This window comes from Aspergillus japonicus (genome assembly GCF_003184785.1).
Source record: "Aspergillus japonicus CBS 114.51 unplaced genomic scaffold BO86scaffold_24, whole genome shotgun sequence".
Taxonomy (NCBI): Eukaryota; Fungi; Ascomycota; class Eurotiomycetes; order Eurotiales; family Aspergillaceae; genus Aspergillus; species Aspergillus japonicus.
The window spans coordinates 160,895-173,747 of NW_020291661.1; the positions used below are offsets into that span (position 1 = coordinate 160,895).

The following is a 12,853-nucleotide window of genomic DNA, read 5'->3' on the forward strand; positions in this document are numbered from 1 at the left end:
TTACCTGAATCAGACCCCTTTCCCGAATCTTATCCCTCGAGAAGTTGAATTGATCATTACGAAGAAAAGGTGGGCTGAGCATCGGACCGGTATTAGCGCGGTTGCCTGGGCTGATGGGGTTGGAACCGGTCGTGGTTGCGCGGGAGGTATGGAGTTGCAAGTATTGCTCGGATTGAGATGGGCCTTGTTCGATTATAAGGAATTCAAATCCACTTGCAAAGAGTAGGGTAATCAGCGATCATCATTTTTGCAAGAAGCAGCTGTACAGAAACTCCCAGGTTGTTTCTGGTGGATGATGGATCCATGATGATGGATCATCGATCATGGATGATGGATTGTTGGGAGGCTTGCCAAATATAGCCGAGACAGGGAGGCGGCGAGTTTCGAATACACCAATGTGACGGTAATTTGACCACTTCCGCCCCGTCCGCTCTGTTAGGGGAGCAGAATTACGTACTGTATTGATGGAGATTGCCCCTTTGGGGTCGGCTTGCCGGAAGAGGCGTGGCCCGCGATCATACGACTTGGGACTGACGGACTGACGGACGCTCCACCGAACATTGGCCGAGATTCTCTCTCTCTCTCTCTCTCACTCTCAGTCACTTACTCAGTTCTTTCCATGCAATCCATGCATTCATTCATTCATCTACCTCTGTCTACCTGTTGTTGCATAGCCAACCTCACAGTCATGCGTCCTTCACTTTTGCCTCTCTACCTTCGATCACGATATCCTTGATCTTTCTAGCAACCTCGCCTCCAGTTGCCCCAAATTAACCTTGTGCTCCAGCAGTGGTTGATCGCCCCGTCGTCGTCTTTATCAATCAGTAAAACCAGGCACCAACCGGCACCAACTGAGGATCCGGTCAAATTTTTGTCCCACCGGGACCAAACTTCCTCGAACCACTCATCGCGCCTCAACCCGCTGCGCCCCTCCCTTTCTCAACCGCTCGCTCGATAAGATCGAAGGGGAAGAAACGCCCCTGCACATGTTCAGACATTCACGAGGTCTCTGCTAGTCAGATCTTCATCCACCCTCGCACACCTTCCTGTCTCCTGCAACTTCCCGACGAACTTCTCCCACCCCGCTATCGTACTCAGTAGATTGCTGGATTTCACCCTCGACTGTCCCTACTGTCTTCATTCTACCATCACCATCACCGATTGTCCTTCGATTACTCCACTGTTCGCAATCTAAGGTTGGTTAGCGCTGGCTTAACTTATTCGCCTTGCGCGACTTCTTTCCGCACCTAGCCGGCTCCTGACCACACACACCCGTCTCAGGTATGCCCTTTCATACAGTGTCAACATCCATGACCTCGTCGTCGCGCATGTCATCGATTGTCCGTAGCAGGAACTGACTCGAGTTCAGGCAACAGCTTGGACGCCCCCCCTCGCGGTTTATTATTGCCGTGCTTTGACTGACCACTTGCAATTCATGGTCCCGGCTCTGGCCGCTGGACAAGATGGCAATGCCCAGCGCGGGGAGTGACTTCCAGCTCTTCTCCCCTAACGCCAACAAGAGGAACTCTAGAGACTCACAGGCCGAGTCAATGTCGTTTGCCCCATCCTCCACCACGGACGAAGCAACTCAGGATTGGACACAATGGATGAGATGGGATGATCAAGGCTTCGCAGAGGGGGTCAAAGAGCTCTCCCAATCGCCTTTCGATCTGGCCTTCACCTCCCCAAACACATCAACCGGCAATCCAAGCACAGGCTTCTTCAACAAATCCGAGTTCTCACCCGACATTTCTCTCGACTGCACGAACCTCCCATTTGACTCCTTCTTTGATCGAGGGTACAACAGTATGTCCAACTCCAAGGGCGACTCGAGTGGAGCTGAGATGCCTTCTACGCTGTCGACTGCGGCGGGCTCACCATTAAGCCCGGACGGAATCACCCGCAAACGCAAGTCGGGCAGTGACGACGACGGATCAACTGTGAGTGGCGTCGTGCCACCCGGCAAGAAAATGCCCGCCAAGAAACGAGCACACAACGTTATCGAAAAGCGGTACCGAGCCAACCTCAACGAAAAGATTGCCGAATTGAGAGACAGCGTCCCCAGCCTGAGAGCTTCGAAGAATACGGCGGGCAGCATCATCGATGATGACGAAGGCGAGGGTGTCACTCCTGCCAGCAAATTGAACAAGGCCTCCATCCTATCGAAGGCGACAGAGTATATTCGCCACTTGGAAATTCGCAACAAACGACTTGAAGAGGAAAATACCGCCCTCAAGAATCGACTTCGTCTAGCAGATAAGGCTGCGGAACAGATGATCACATCCACCGCTTCTGTCTCATCACCCAGTAACTACACCGAGTCTGGGGCAAGCTCATCCCCGAGTGTGTTCTCACAGGTTGAAGATTCGCCGAGTGACCACTCTCCTACAACGCTGCATCCTCCCGAGGGCTTGATGAAGGTGCCAGATGCCTTCCAGCGCCTCCGAGACGAAGCAGCTGCCAAAAACAGCGCCTTTTCCCAGTCGTACATGCAGTTTCCCAGCAACAACGGCAACAGCAACGGCAACAGGTCCACCCAGGGTGGCGGAGGTCGCAGCCGCTCCTACTACCCCAACAAATACATGCTTGGCGCTCTTGCTGGTCTGATGGTCCTTGAGGGCATGAGTAGCGACAAAGAGACCGATTCAACCGCCAAGGGACTGCTGGCGGTACCTGTCAATCTGTTGAGTAGCCTACAAAACCCGACCATCATGTACTGGATGGCAGTGGCCCGCAGCTTTTGGTACTCATGGCATGCAAGGGCCATTTCACACTTCCTGATACTCGCAACTCTGGTCGTTGGGAGTGCTTTTGTGGTTTTTGTTTACCTCTTCAACGCCGGGCCCAAAAGCCAGCCAGGTTCATCCAAGACCGCTTTCATGTCTGATGCAACGCTATCGTCCTCGAATTTCCGCCGTCAGGCGTGGTTGACCAGCATTCAGCAAGTCGGTGTTCCGCGTCATCGGTTCTTCCATGAGTGGTACGTGGTCACCTCGCGCTGCTTCGAGTATGTGCTGCGCTGTCTTCTGGGCTGGAAACTCTACTCTTCTATCACCGGGGTCACCGTCGAGGACGATAGGGGCCGCGTGAAGTCATGGGATATCGCCATCGATGCGCAACTGGCTGGCGGAGATCCCGAAATCAGCAAGAGTAGGTTGGTACTCACCATCTTCGCGGCAGGAACCCTGCCTCGCAGTCCCATGCGTATGATGCTCAAGGCGCTACATTGCCGCATCCTTCTCTGGCGAGTCGGTGTTCCGGGATCATGGACTTTCCACATCTCCAACGATGTCGCACGTTCATTGGCTGGCTACCAATGGGATCTCGCCCGCAAGATGCACGCAGCCATGCCAAAGGATCATCCCGAGGCCCTGCCGAGTCATTTGGCTGCTCTGCTGCAGCTCGACTGTGATGAGGTCATGATCGACACTGTTGTCCAACGAGCAGCGAACCTTACATGGAACCGCCCTACACAAGAGGGAGCCGATGATGACGAGGCCCTTCTCGATGTTGTGGAGGAAGATCCTGCTATTCGGTCCTCCCTCGACGCGCTTGCCGCTTGGTGGTCAAGCCACCTCTTGCAGCGGGCTCTGCTCAGATACTTTGAGGCCAGCTCCGGTGGGCCCGATGCGAAGAAGAGCCGTGACTTATTCAAGGCCAAGATTAAGATCGCTCTGGACGTTGCTCCCCAGCCATCAGCCGCTCATACCCGCGCTCTAGTCATGAAAGCGGTGTTCTTCGACCATGACCGTGCTACCAACATCGGAGCCGTCCTGGCAGCGCTGCCCAAGGACAAAGGAAAGAGCCAGCAGAGTCAGGTCTCCAACTTCCTAGATTCGTCACTTCCGGTCTCCGTGCGGGATGAGATCGCCATATCCGTCCGCTGTGCCATGATTGCGGCCATCTTCACGGCACGAACCATGGGTGACACCTCTCTCCCCGCATCCTTCACCATCCAAAAAGCGATCACATGGTTCAATCAGCTCCCACTCGATCCTGTCGATTTGACCCTAATTGGCTTTGCCTCGGTTTACCATCTGTTGCATGTCCTTGCTTCAGACACGGATTACCTGTCTTCTTCTGAATCATCCCCCTCCTCCCCCGCGTCCAGAAGCTCGACCCCATCTTCGCTCTGCTCCGATGGCGAAGCTGACGACAAACCCCGCTTTTCCCCGAAGCAGGCGGTTTCGCCTCAGTCCATTCCCAACCTCGGCCGAGTCGCTTCTGAACTGATGTACTGGGCACGGAACGCCTACAACCCCGCATTCTACGGCTTCACTCCTCAGATTGTGAAGGTCATTGAGGATGAATGCACATCCTTATGCCATAGCGCCGGTGTCGACGTGGCGGACTATTCATCCGTTCGAGAGGAGAAGAGCAGAGCCAAGCAGGTCAAAGAGAAGAAAAAGAAAAGGCGCTCGAGGCGGGCTTGACTGCCACGTGCCCCGGGAGTGTGCTAGATCTTCTCCCCAAAGCTTGTTCTCCATCCATGATGGCAGTGGCTGCCGCCTGGAGCCAAGCAGTCGCCGAGTTATGGGGGTTTGAATTTCCAATACAGGCTTTCTACAATATCACCGTTACGTTACATCTCACGAATTGGCCAGGATCGGCCCTTCAGTCGACTCAATACCACATGTACATGCTTTCTTGTTCAATTGTAATGGCGCACATCGCTTACCTGCAGGGATCGGTGAAATGGGGGGTACTTCAGTGCCGGGAGTCTGTTTTTTCGGGTTACGCAATCAATACCTCCCCGTTCTTTGGGATCCGACCGATCAAGGCAGACAAATTCATCGCAGTTCTTGTTTCTTCATAATGCTTAATACTCACTTCATTCTTACGACATACCGAGTACCCTCACGCGACTTGAAGGTCTTGGTCGCGGCCACGTTTTCTTAGACTGTCGTCATTTTCTAGATCATCTGTACAACAACGAATAATGGCGTTAGCTTGGTATCGAAATTAGAGTGGCTTCATGTTTCTCCGCTTCTCCCCTGGCATTTCTTCCTGACCGTCGGGGTATGGGGGACACGCGGATCGCGATCTCACATTTGACTTTGTAGCAAATCTACGCAGGGGCATACAATGTGAGCCTGTTTTATGGGGGCTCAGGTACTGCCTTTCGTGGTGAGACATCAGGCTCATTGTCGCTGTGTCAAATCCTCTGGTCGAGATTGAACGGCAAAGTCAAATAATTCTCCGGAAAGTGGCAAATTCGATTTCAATGGAGATGTTCGAGTGTACCAACATCTCATCGTACACGACTTCTGGATATCTTCTCCGCTTCCTTGCTGCCTTTCCTTGTCGCAATGCATAGCTTGACTGACCGCACTTGTCATCGGCAGGCGCAGCGATGACAGCACACGCCCACTGCTCAGGATAGCAAGTTTAGCGACACTCCATCTTGCCTATAGGGACGAAAAACCACCGTGGCATCGAAGCCGGACTGGTCGATTGGGGTCTAGACATTGCGTCTTTTAAGTCTTTTGCTAGTCATGATGACATGAGGTTCCTGCGGCGGTTGCCCTAAGCGGGAGGGAACAATGCAGCTGCCGTCCCCGACGTTACAATGGCTTCCACGCCAGAGACAGCGCGCACGATGCTATAATGTTACCTGATCGAAGGAAGATCGGCGCTGTTTCGTTGTGTCATCCAGCTATCGACTGTGTGCTTCGATTGCATGACGTCAAGTGGTTGGTCCCAGCCTGTGTACTCCTACCCTAGGGATGCGGGCAGACCTCGATCCACCCGCAAGGGGCTGCAACCAGCACCACGGGCTGGTAAGTTTAGCTGTCTCAAACTCTACTATGGGCGTTTACTACCAGAGACCGCGTGTCTGATCTCGGGACAGATTGGGGTTGATTGAAGGACTGGTGTGTTGGAGAGCTACATTTGTGTACCGGACAAACGACACCCCCTTCAGCTCGGATGGAAGATGTTATGACAGGTCCTTGTCGTCAATTGTCGTCAGCTTGAACGTCATAACCACCACACAGGTTGGCTACCAGCGACAGAAAACCTGAATTGAAGCGCCAGCAGAGGCAGAGCTGCGCTGGGGGGATTTGGAAGGGTCCGGGAGGGCGGATGCAGCAGACGCGCATATTTCCCTTCCGTTTTCGGCGCTGCCGTTCCATCGCCCCGCAAACACACGCTTCTGTTTCATCCACAGACTTTTGACGGATGCCAAATGCTTGCAGACCCAAATCTTCCTGAGCGGGCTAAGCAGGTTAAGGTTAACCGGGCAATCTGCCGGGTTGTGCGTACCTGTCGACTATGCCAGGTCCAGCAATCCCCGAACTTTCCCACCCGACGAATCAAGGGGAGGGGAGGGAGGCACACATTCCACGGAAAGTCAACCCCCACACTTCTCTGAGGTTGCAATGCGGGTTCCTGTGCAGCTGGACTCTGCTGCGATGCATTTCCGTTGCATGAAAGCGCCGAGTCTCGAGACGGCAGTCCGAGTCGGCTTGCTGCTGGCACGCTTTCTACGGTATCATCGCACATACAATGGCTCTCCCCCCTCCCTCCGCCCAGAGTCGGCGCAAAGAGCGATGAATGACGGCATAGTTATGAAGAGGTGTGCCCTATGCAGCCGCTTGCACGTCACGATGGTCATGGATCTAGAATCATGACTGCCAGTGCTGGTATATGTAGACGGGGCTACGACGCTTTCCCGGTTTAAGCACTGGTCTTTAATCTAAGGCCTTTCGCTTGTTCTCCGGCGAAAGTGCGCATACGCTTCTCCAATCTCTGGCCCTCCCTCCAGCACACACCCACCTACCCACCTACCCACCCACACACATCCAAGGACATTCCAAATTCTTCCAACACGGCGATCTTCACAGCTCCAGCAACATGGGGGTAGACTACCATGACGCGGACCAACCGCGACTTCGAAATGTTCATCCCCCGATGAAAGTCTCCCTGGCGACTCCGATCTTCATTTTCGCCGGCGGCGTGTTCGTGCTCTTCGTCAGCAACCTGTACACACAGTTACAACATCGGCGCCGGTTACGTCGGATACTCGAGAGCGACGACGACGACGACCAGGACCGGTTTGCGCGGAGTAATGCGCTGTCCGCCGCGCTCAATCGACACGTCTTCTATGCGCCGCTGCTGTCGACCCGGCATAGTCGCGAGTTCCGGGTGGGGCGCTGCCACATGGGGATCATCCCGCTGCGCCTGGAGGCGATCCTGTTGTCCGTGTATATTGCGCTGAACGTGGGGTTCTTCTTCGCGACGGTGGACTGGTGGGCCGAGTGGGAGGAGGTGATGTACCAGCTTCAGTACACGAGCGGCACGCTGGCGGTGTTGAACCTGCCCGGGTTGATCCTCGCCGCGGGGCGCAACAATCCGCTGATCCCGCTGCTGGGGATCAAATTCGATACCTTCAATCTGATTCATCGCTGGGCCGGGCGCTTGGTTGTGGCGGCTGCGGTTGTGCATGTTGTCTTGGCGATTATTCCTCGGCAGAAGGAGTGTAAGTCCTGTCTCTGTTTCTTCGGAAGTGACCCACACGCTGACTCTCAGTCAATAGTGGGTGGTTTGTCTGCTGTGACACAGGTTGTCTGGCACACCCCGTTCTTCGTCTATGGTATGACGGTAAGTCGGACTCGCACTGGGTTCTGCGGACAGGATTGTTAATGGCTGCCAGGCTTTCATCGCGTTCGCCGCGATTCTGGTGCAGTCCATCTCGCCGCTCCGACACGCCTTCTACGAAGCGTTCCTGCATTTGCATATCCTCTTGGCCATTGCGTCCATGGTGGGACTGTGGTACCATCTGCGCGGCATGTCGCAGCAGACCGCGCTATTGGTTACGTTGATCCTGTGGGGATTTGATGTAAGCCATCCTCCTTTGTACTGGTCCCTCAAGACCCATTCCAGCTAACACTACTGCTCCCAGCGAGCCACCCGCCTGTTCATCATCCTCTGGCGCAACGTCGGCAAGCAACGCACGACCGCCACCGTGGAGCTTCTGCCGGGCGACGTCGCCCGCGTGGACGTCGCGCTCGCCCGCCCCTGGACCTTCAAGGCCGGGCAGTACATGTACCTGTACCTGCCGTCGCTGGGGCTGTGGACCTCGCACCCGTTCTCGGTGGCCTGGACCTCGTCGGACCGCAGCAGCCTGCCGACCGAGAAGCGGAGCTCCAACGACTCGATCAACCGGCTGCTGGGTGGGCCGCAGCAGACGACCATGTCGTTCCTGATCAAGCGCCGCGACGGGTTCACGGGGAAGCTGCTGTCGAAGGTGCACAAGTCCTGCGACGGGAGCTTCGAGGCCACCGCGCTGGCGGAGGGGCCGTTCGGTGCGTTTGCCGTCTTCTCTTCTCCTCCTGCTGTCCCCTACTATCCATAACCCCATACTCACTGTTGAATGGAAAACTCCAGGCGGCCTGCACTCGCTCGCCTCGTACGGCACCGTCCTCCTCATCGCCGGCGGCATCGGCATCACCCACCCGATGTCCTACCTCCATGAATTCGTAACCAACATCACCTCGCAGACCCAGGCGGTCCGCCGCGTGACTTTGGTCTGGGTGGTGAGGAGTTTAGGTGGGCCCCTCCCCCTCCCCTTGTCCTCCCTTCCCTTTGGCCCTTGGGGCCTTTGGCCCTTTGGCCCCTCCACACCCAAACTAACAAGAACACAGACCACCTCTCCTGGATCCACCCCTGGATGACCGCCCTCCTCAACCACCCCGCCCTACAAATGGCCACCCTCCGCAAACGCGAATCCTACTTCCAGTTCCCGGCTTTCTTCCTCGGGATCCAGATCTACGTCAGCAAGACCGCCGCCTCGCCGGGGAGTATCGGGAGCACGGGCAGCACGACCAGTAACAGCAGCGGCGGCAGCAGCGGCGGCGGCAGCAGCACCGAGGCCAGCCCCACGCGCTCCGACACCAGCAGCCCCGAGGACTTCCTGGGGTGTTCGCCCTGGCCGAGCGTGGCGCCGGCGTCGGTGCCCGTCGCCATCCACACGGGGAAACCGTGCTTCGATGAGATTATGCGGACGGAGATGGCGAGGCAGGTCGGTGCGATGGCGGTCAGTATTTGTGGGCCGGGAGCCATGGGGGATGATGTGCGGCGGACGGTGCGGGAGTGTCAGGGTAGTGGGCATGGTCAGGGTGGTGGGGGTCCGGGGTTGAGGGTGGATTTGTATGAAGAGAGTTTTTCGTGGTGATTGTTTCTCTCTCTCTCTCTCTCTCTCTCTCTCTCTCTCTCTCTCGGGGATGGGTGAGGGTTTGGGATATTAGGGGAGTATGGGGAGTGGGGAGTGGATTGGGTATGGTGACAGAAGGAAAAAGAGGCGTTCTTGGTTAGCGAGTTGGGAATTGGGCTTTGGATTTTGGATGTATTTATTGTCTTCGGTTCTGGGATGCGGGATTTTAGGCTTCGAAATTGGGAGCCGGGTTGGGGGTGTGGGGATAGATAATAGATTAATTTCTTCGATTCTTCTCTCCTTCGCTTGGTTTTGTTCGGCTGGTTTGTAGATCCGAGAGTTGAGGGAGAGAGAGGGGCTTAAGGTTGGCGGAGGTGATGTCTCAAGTCTATGCTGTTGTAAGTATATGAAACTGTAGTTTGGCATGGAAAAATGTAGAAAAGTATAAATGCTCTCCTCAGACTTCGAGTACTTTAGGATCGTCATATCCTCTCTATACTCCACCATGTATACGTCGCCTCTTTCTCCGGCCCAATCCTCTGTCCCTCCAGCTTTCTATCTCAGCGACCCTCACTTCTTCCTGACCTAGTCATATATGTACTGTGTCTTGACGCAAGCCACCCTCCACAGGTGCTCCCTCCACCGGCACCGCAATCATTAGCGCCAACATCGCCCGCGCCACCTCTGCCGCCGCCAGCGTCGTCGTCTCGGCCGCCGAATCATAAATGGGCGCCACCTCCACCACGTCCGCGCCGATGACCGGTAAGCCGCGCAGGCCGTCCAGGATGGAGAGGAGCTCGCGCGTCGAGAAGCCGCCCGGTTCGGAGGTGCCGGTTGCTATCGTGTCCACGACTCATTAGCATGAATTCTACCCAGCCTTCTCCCTCTTCCATTGTTCTTTCTTTGGCGGAAGGGGAAGGCCCTGCTCTTGCTTCACTGGAGGAAGACAAGCGAGGAACGGGACGTACCAGGCGCAAACGCCGGATCCAGCACGTCGATGTCGACGGAGATGTACACGCGGCTGTCCCCGACGCGGGCCCTGATCTGCTCGATCACCCCGCTCACCCCCAGGCGGTCGAGGTCGCGCGCCTTGATCATCTCGAAGCCGCAGCGGAGGTCGTTGCGGAGGTCGGCGCCGTGCGGGCGGGTGACGGGGGCGCGGATGCCGACGTGGATTGAGGTGTTGCGGATTAGGCCCTTTCATTGGCTGTTAGGTTTGGGTCTTGGGGCAGGAGAAGAGGGGGGGATACCTCTTCGTGCGCGAGATGGAGGAAGGTGCCGTGGTTGACGCCTCTATTTTCCGGTTAGGAGTTTGGATGGGTTGGGTGTGTTGGGAAGGGGTACGGACGCGTAGTGAGAGATTCCTCCGCCTGTTGATGTTGCCTGTGTTAATTCTTGCTGGGCTTTTTTGACAGGGCGAGGGGTGATGTTGTACTGTACCTAGTGCTTCGGGGTCCCATGTATCTATACCCCGAACCTTGATATTAGCTTTTCCGTCTTTCTAGATACCTTTCTCTTTTGCGATCCAGGTCAAGCGTACCGATGTGACTATCGAAATGGATCACCGACACCGGCCCCCACTTCTCATACGTTGACCGCAGCGCCGACAGCGTCGTGGTATGGTCTCCGCCCAGCGTGATGATGCGCGGCACCTGGCCTTTGGTCGTTGTGTTGGCGCCGCGCGAGGAGACGACCTACCACCCTACTATCAGTCCACCTGACTCTGATTTCTCCGGGGACAACTATCTTGGGGAGGAACCTTATGCGCCAGATCCAACTGCTTCAGCGCCACCGTGTTGTCCAACCACGTCAACGGCGCATCCCCGCAGTCCACCAGTTTCGCCCAGCTGGCGAACACGTTCTCCCCCGTGTAGATGTCGTAGCCGCCCAGGCGGCGCGAGCCCAGCCGGATGCCCTGCGGACCGTAGCGGGCGCCGGGGCGGCCGGTTACTGCCTGGTTTCTGGGTTAGTGGCGGTAGGGGGCGATGGTGGGAATCTCCGAGGTAGGTTGGGGACGAACAGTATCGAAGGGTGCGCCGAGGAAGGCGATGTCGTATGTCAGGGTCTCATCGTCGACGAAGCAGTTCGCATACGGGAGGTGGGCGAAGGTGGTGAGTCCGGAGAATTGGCTGCCGGTCACAATGTCGATTTTGTTGATGTCGTTGTCGTTCTGGAAGGCGTACTGGCTGGAGGGGTGGTTGTGGACGGCGGCGATAGGTGGGAAGATGATTTCTCGGGCTGCTGTTGCTGTTGCTGAGACGAGGAGAGAGAGGAAGAGGTGCATTGTGACGTTGGAGTTGAGGTGAATTGAAAGTTGGGACCGTACCTGATAGACCATTGAAGCGATAGTTATAGTTATAGTTCTAGGTATAGTTCAGGTTATCGCGATAAGCGGAAGCCTGGAAGGACTTGCCTAACGCGGCAAGTGGGCAGGCTCGGCGGCGCGGCACTCCAAAAATCCCCACTTGGGATTTTCTTTTCCCCTCACTGCTCACCTTTACTGAAGCTGAAGCGTCATCGCTGCACTGCACCTTCACAATCACAGTTAACTCGATCGGCTACCTATACCCCCCCAACCAGCATAACGGTCCTGCAGCTCCAGACCCTCACCATGGTTCGATCCCTCTTTCCCCCACGCACACTCCCTCGCACAATACTAAGCATCAAGCATAAACTAACCGCCCGCAAGCCTCACGCAGACTCCTCCTTCTTCGGCCCCAACGCGTCCAAAGACGAGGTCTACACGCAGGTTCTCGAACAGGCCCGCGGCCTAGTTTACGGCCAGCGCAACTGGGTATGCCTATGCCTTCACCTCGCTCCCCAAAAATCCAGACCTCACTAACCATCCCAATCCGTCACCAGGTCAGGTAAACCCCCGCCCTCCCTTCAGGCCCCTCCCCCCCTCGAATACAAAAAGACTAAACCAACAGCAACTTCTCCAACGTCGCCTCCCTCCTGTGGCACGCCTACGCCGCCCTCCCCACCCCCTCCGCCTCCGTCAACTGGGCCGGCTTCTACATCCGCAGCGACAAGTTCCCTGCCTTGTCGTCGTCGCAAACCACCACCACTACGGATGCGAGCGCGCCCGCAAAGCTCCTCCTAGGCCCCTTCCAGGGCCGCCCCGCGTGCCAGGAGATCCGCTTCGGGAAGGGCGTCTGCGGCACCGCGGCGCAGGACCGCGCCACCGTCGTCGTGCCGGACGTGCTGGAGTTCCCCGGCCATATCGCTTGTGATGCGAGCAGTCGGAGTGAGATCGTCGTGCCGATTCTTGTCGGTGGGGAGGTAAGATTCGATTTTCCTTTCTTGTTCGGGGGGTGGGTGGGGTTGGAGTTGGAGAGTGGGAACTTGGCTAACCGGGTTTGGGGTGCGTGGTAGACGGTCGCGATTATCGATGTCGATTGCACGGAGCCCTCCGGGTTCGATGAGACCGACAAGAAATATTTGGAGGAGTTGGCGGGGTTGTTGGCTGAGTGCTGTGATTGGTGATGTACCGTGGGGTTTGTCTGGGTGTACCTAGTAGGGTAGGCTAGGGTGAGGATCTGGGGTATTGAATCTGCGATGGGGTGGGTTGAGAGCTCTTATAGACCGTCTGAGTATATATGTGCAGTATATTAGAGCTTGTCAGCAAAGGGGATTTCCCGGTTAGGGGATGATAATACTTCGTCGAAATCCATCCATTCGTCGATCTCTGCCCTCCCT

General features: G+C 56.2%; 5 protein-coding genes across 5 annotated transcripts; 4 read left to right on the plus strand and 1 right to left on the minus strand.

The window, feature by feature from the left end:
- Positions 1 to 1,463: 1,463 nt before the first annotated feature.
- BO86DRAFT_419013 (basic helix-loop-helix domain-containing protein) lies at positions 1,464 to 4,433 on the plus strand (the record flags this gene model as incomplete). Its single annotated transcript, XM_025675101.1, has 1 exon — positions 1,464 to 4,433. The coding sequence occupies one exon, from the start codon at positions 1,464 to 1,466 to the stop codon at positions 4,431 to 4,433; it is 2,970 nt and encodes a 989-aa protein (XP_025527665.1).
- On the plus strand, positions 4,379 to 4,979 carry BO86DRAFT_92314 (uncharacterized protein). The gene has a single exon (XM_025677807.1). It carries the CDS (start codon positions 4,490 to 4,492, stop codon positions 4,814 to 4,816), a length of 327 nt encoding a protein of 108 aa, XP_025527666.1. The 5' UTR covers positions 4,379 to 4,489; the 3' UTR covers positions 4,817 to 4,979.
- A 1,876-nt stretch (positions 4,980 to 6,855) lies between these two features.
- BO86DRAFT_379311 (ferric reductase family protein) lies at positions 6,856 to 9,175 on the plus strand (the record flags this gene model as incomplete). Its single annotated transcript, XM_025670671.1, has 6 exons — positions 6,856 to 7,480; positions 7,538 to 7,602; positions 7,655 to 7,840; positions 7,904 to 8,306; positions 8,389 to 8,550; positions 8,646 to 9,175. The coding sequence occupies 6 exons, from the start codon at positions 6,856 to 6,858 to the stop codon at positions 9,173 to 9,175; spliced, it is 1,971 nt and encodes a 656-aa protein (XP_025527667.1).
- Positions 9,176 to 9,743: 568 nt separating this feature from the next.
- BO86DRAFT_409872 (agmatinase) lies at positions 9,744 to 11,456 on the minus strand (the record flags this gene model as incomplete). The annotated part of the gene is made up of 8 exons (XM_025674447.1): positions 11,175 to 11,456; positions 10,914 to 11,108; positions 10,695 to 10,848; positions 10,595 to 10,618; positions 10,503 to 10,524; positions 10,405 to 10,447; positions 10,123 to 10,351; positions 9,744 to 9,991 (listed from the first exon to the last, which is right to left on the minus strand). Exons 1-8 carry the CDS (start codon positions 11,436 to 11,438, stop codon positions 9,744 to 9,746), a joined length of 1,179 nt encoding a protein of 392 aa, XP_025527668.1. The 5' UTR covers positions 11,439 to 11,456.
- A 265-nt stretch (positions 11,457 to 11,721) lies between these two features.
- Positions 11,722 to 12,850, plus strand: BO86DRAFT_389271 (GAF domain-containing protein). The gene is made up of 4 exons (XM_025672090.1): positions 11,722 to 11,768; positions 11,844 to 11,950; positions 12,082 to 12,436; positions 12,530 to 12,850. The coding sequence occupies exons 1-4, from the start codon at positions 11,766 to 11,768 to the stop codon at positions 12,638 to 12,640; spliced, it is 576 nt and encodes a 191-aa protein (XP_025527669.1). The 5' UTR covers positions 11,722 to 11,765; the 3' UTR covers positions 12,641 to 12,850.
- Positions 12,851 to 12,853: the final 3 nt, after the last annotated feature.

Bases quoted from the DNA above. Each gene is read 5' to 3' on its own strand.
- BO86DRAFT_389271 (XM_025672090.1), top strand. The intron at 11,951-12,081 runs ATGCCTATGCCT...AGACTAAACCAA, and splicing joins TACGGCCAGCGCAACTGGGT to CAGCAACTTCTCCAACGTCG. The intron at 12,437-12,529 runs GTAAGATTCGAT...GGTGCGTGGTAG, and splicing joins CGATTCTTGTCGGTGGGGAG to ACGGTCGCGATTATCGATGT.
- BO86DRAFT_92314 (XM_025677807.1), top strand. From the start codon at position 4,490: ATGATGGCAGTGGCTGCCGCCTGGAGCCAAGCAGTCGCCGAGTTATGG.